The 4,283-nt window shown below is 46.0% G+C and overlaps 1 protein-coding gene across 1 annotated transcript; it reads right to left on the bottom strand.

Moving 5' to 3' along the window:
* Nucleotides 1-701: 701 nt before the first annotated feature.
* HEXIM1 (HEXIM P-TEFb complex subunit 1) lies at nt 702-2,972 on the bottom strand. Its single transcript, XM_063959988.1, has one exon. The coding sequence runs from the start codon at nt 2,433-2,435 to the stop codon at nt 1,551-1,553; it is 885 nt and encodes a 294-aa protein (XP_063816058.1). The 5' UTR covers nt 2,436-2,972; the 3' UTR covers nt 702-1,550.
* Nucleotides 2,973-4,283: the final 1,311 nt, after the last annotated feature.

Genomic DNA, 4,283 nt, shown 5'->3' with positions numbered 1-4,283 from the left:
AAAAATGTATTGGGGCAATGTCCCAATTCCCCAACGACCTGGTCAGTTAAACGGGAATGTTAAACATTTTTAAAAATCCAGATTCCCCAATCCAGACCGAAAACCATCAGGGTGGGCAAATCAGGGACTTTTAACATTTAATTTCCCCAACGGATCGCCAATCAGATCCGTGCTGCACAGATCACAGAAGCTATTGTGTTGGAGCCTTAAGGCTAGCTTGACAGAAACACAAACTTGTTACTATCACATTTGCAGAAATCCCTCTAACTCAGAGTTTGGCTTTTAAAACCTATTTCCACAAAATGCAAATTGACAAAATACAGTCTTACAGAAGTCTACGACGTAGCAAAAGCAGGATCCAGACTGCATATCTGAAACATCATACCGCAGCAAAACCATGATCTGTTCCACTGTGATATTCAATAACTTCAAATTACATCACAACTTTGCTAAACTTCAGCCATCTTAATACAGAATAGAATTAGCAGTTTGCTGCCAAATGCAACACAAAGGACATAAGTAACATACAATTAGAAGCCTCCAATACCATGAAAAGAACAGTACACCGGATAAGAAAAAGGATAGGAACAAAAGTGTATAGCCTTTTGTAAAATGAATAAATCACTTTAGAATATACCACACTTGCGAGGTTTTATCCTGCTTAGCTGATGTTCCATTGGCAATAAAAAGGGAAGAGACAAGATTGAGAAGTGTATTTTGCTGGCTGTCCTAAGAATAGTTGATGAACTTACAAACAGACGGAATTATTAAATTCCAGCTGCCATCATAACCATTGTAAATGGATATGAAGTTTACAGTTACCTCATAAATAAGACCAACTTGCATAGACACGCCCCAAACCATTTTCTACAACTCTGCCCCATTAACAAATTTCATATATACCAAAGGGGGGGAACGGATCAATGCACCCAAGTACAGTATTGAGAGAGCAATTAGAAAAAGAAAACCCATAAAAAACATTTGTAAAATGTATTAAGAAATTAGGAAAAGGGGGTCACAGAAAGACAGCAGAGGGGAGAAGGGGTATAGTATAGCCACACAAATAACATGACTTCTAAACAATGGCAGACATGAACAGCACAAAACATACTAAATAATCAAAACAGCTTTGGTAAAGTTTAAACATTTATTTAAAAAAAAAACCCTTCAGAGTAAAGAGAAAAATAAACATTACATGAAAAAGAAAAAGAAAGGTGAGAAAATTCGACCAGTTATAAATGACAAGATAGCGGTAACAAAAACAAGTATAGGCTCTATAGACACCATGAAACTAGTCTGTCTTGTGATCACGTACTGTTAAAAAGGAAGTCAAGTCTCTGAACGTGATCTACAGTCATAGTAAGTGGCGGTGACCAGCAGTCATTGCAATGCGCGTTCAGGTCATTCTCCAATGTAAGGACTGGGGGGCGGGCGGGCACGTGTGTCTGGTGTGTGTAGGGGGACGTGTCTATGGCTGTGTAATGCCTGTCAGAGTGCATGGGAAGGGGGAAAGTCCATGTCCAGGTGGAGGTGTATCTGCAGTGTGGCCGCTACGGGTCAGCCGCCCCTTGCTCCCTTCCCCGTAGCAGCCTTTTATTTTCTTCTCTGAGCTTCTCTACCTCCATCTCCAATTCCTGGATCTTGGAGTCCTTGGACCCCGCTGCCTGCGCAGCCGTCACCTCCTGGAGCCGCAAGCGATTGTTCTCTTCCTCCATGCGGCTCAAGCACTTTTCCAGCTCCATGTATTCCCGGATCAGCTCCTGCTTGCTCATGTCCTGCAGGCTCTCGGCATGGTAGCGCTCATAGGTCTCCGAGAAGTCCTTCTGTAGGAATTCCGCCCCATCATCGCTGCCCATGCAGTCGCTGCCGGTGCCATCGTCCTCCTCCTCCACATCCTCCTCCGTGCTGTCACCTTTGCTGAAGGAGTTGGCGTGTAGGGAGGGGAGGGCGGCGGGGGGCCCTCTCCGCTGTGGCGGGCACAGGTCCGGTTCCTCCTGATGATGATCGTCCATGAGGAACTGGGTGGTGTTGTACGGTGCCACAGGCTGCCCCTTGGCGAACATCTCGGCCCTCATCCTGGACGCCCTCTGAGACTCCCGCTCCTCCAGGCGCTTCTTCTCCTCCCAGGTCAGCTTGTTGTACGGCTTCCACCTCCTCTTCTTTTTGGATGGCAGCCTCCGGTGCCTCTTCTTGCCCAGCTCCTTCCACTCTTCTTCCTGCTGGCTTTTGCCATGGCCGAGCTGTCCTAACTTGCCATGGTCCTCTTCTTCCTCTTCTGGGCAGGACGACAGGGTGGAGGGATTTCTTCTCAGGCACTCCCCTCTCCCCTCCTCTGCACTCAGTTGCCACCCACTATCTTTGCTGGCCAGCAGGGTTCCCCCACCTGCCAAAGTTTCGCAGGGTAAGGCTGGCTCCTGAACTCCCACTTCAGCCATGGTACCCCAATTTTCCCTCCCTGGGGTGCAGCAGAAGAGTCAAAGTCCCACTCGGGTGCTACTGACACGCTGTTCAGCTCCCTATTAGGTGACAAGTGTTCATGGAGCCATGAAGCAGAGGGAATCAACTTGCCTGTAATATAAAGCCACCTTGCATATGACAGAAGCACCTTTGAGATGGGCTCTCCAGACAGTGCTCTTCCCACTTCAGAGGCAAGCGTGTTGACTAGAGGCTGCTGCACTGGAATGCAGTTGTTAAGGCTGCCACCAGCTGGCGGCTGCTGTAAGGACACACACACACTGGGCAGCTGAGCCCCCCTCCTCCTGCCTTCTCTCTTGTCTCTCAGCTAGCACACTCTCTCACCAACTAACCTCCGACTGCTGCTACCCAGCCTGGGACGCTGCCTTTTATACTAAACCCGGCCCCCCTCACGAAGCGCATGCGTCGTTCTCACGCCAATGTTGACTCATGGGAGTTGTAGTCCAAGTTGACTGTAGCTGATGAGTGGTCAAAGTATATTTGACTACCACTCCCACAAAGCCTCTGATGTCACCCAAGCTATGGCCAATGAGCGCCGGAAAATAGGGCAGCGCCTATTCTAACGTCTTATTGGCTAGGGGATCAACGGGCTGTTGCCAACCTCTTGACGAAATACCATTGGCTGAAGAAGCTGTCCATTTATGACCATCCCGCCAATCATCAACCGTGGGCTGTACCATTTGTGCTCGCCAGTGGGTGGAACATTGTATTTTCCTAGTGTATACGATTTCAGACGGAGTAGCACAACATCAATGGTAGATTTCAGTTATGCTACAGTTTGGTAGAACAATACAAGCGCTATATGATTCCGCTCATAAATTATTTTTAGATTTGTCTCCCCCTCGCATATATTTAAACATACCACAAGCCATTTAGCTGTAGGAGAAAAAAAAATCATAAATTAATCGCTCAATTTTGAACATGTTACAGCGGTTAGCACTGCCAGTTGCGAGAGTACTTCCAGGACATACAAGGGACTGAGCGCTAATATTAGGAGTCGCCCAAAAGCGTGGATTATTTTGTAATCTGGTGCGGAGGTATACAATGAATCCAATATCTAACGTTCAATGTGTGAAACTCTCCGCGCAGGTTCTTGTAAACATACGCCGTAATTAGTCCCGTCTTAAAGCGGAAATGACTAAACTTTGAATCTAACAGGAAGTGGCTGGATTCTGGGTTGCACATGGGCACTATAAATGCTGTTACACCCTCTAACGTTTGTTTGTACAAGCAAGTTGGTCTATCTGAGTGTCTATTAGCGCATAAGGGTTGATGATCAGTGCACACACACAGCAGAGTATAAATCTATTACCAAAACAGGTCATCCCATTGTAAGTTGCCAGCAGTCCACAGTTATGGAGCAGTCCCAAGAATTTGACAAAAAACGAATTTTAGCAATTTCTTAGTGAAAGCGTCTATATTTTTCTTTATATCTACTGCTTACTTATGGGCTTATGTATTTATAATCTTGTCAGTGCTGCGATTATTAACAGTCCATAGTGTGATAGAATTTTTGGGGGGGTTTTTTACAAAAAAAATCTCACTTTTGTACTGTATGTACAAACTGTTATTGGTGGGAACAGTGCTAAACTCTGTACCTACCACTTACATACTGGCATATAAGAGGAGGCTTTCACATTTTTCTGCACATGAGCACAGTTTCAGATTCCAGAGACTGCAGGAATGGGATCAGAAGATCGCTTCGGCAAGAATGCCTTCATAGGTATAAAGCGGTTTACGACATCTTGGGGATGGCATAAACCTGCAAGAAACCTACAGGGCCAAACTCTGGGGGAAAAAAGAAGTTC

The sequence above is a fragment of the Pseudophryne corroboree genome, chromosome 3 (genome assembly GCF_028390025.1).
Source record: "Pseudophryne corroboree isolate aPseCor3 chromosome 3, aPseCor3.hap2, whole genome shotgun sequence".
Classification (NCBI taxonomy): domain Eukaryota; kingdom Metazoa; phylum Chordata; class Amphibia; order Anura; family Myobatrachidae; genus Pseudophryne; species Pseudophryne corroboree.
The sequence above is the reverse complement of the archived record's forward strand: the minus strand, read 5'-3'. Positions and strand labels throughout refer to the sequence as shown.

Coding starts and splice junctions, on each gene's coding strand:
- HEXIM1 (XM_063959988.1), bottom strand. CDS start 2,435: ATGGCTGAAGTGGGAGTTCAGGAGCCAGCCTTACCCTGCGAAACTTTG.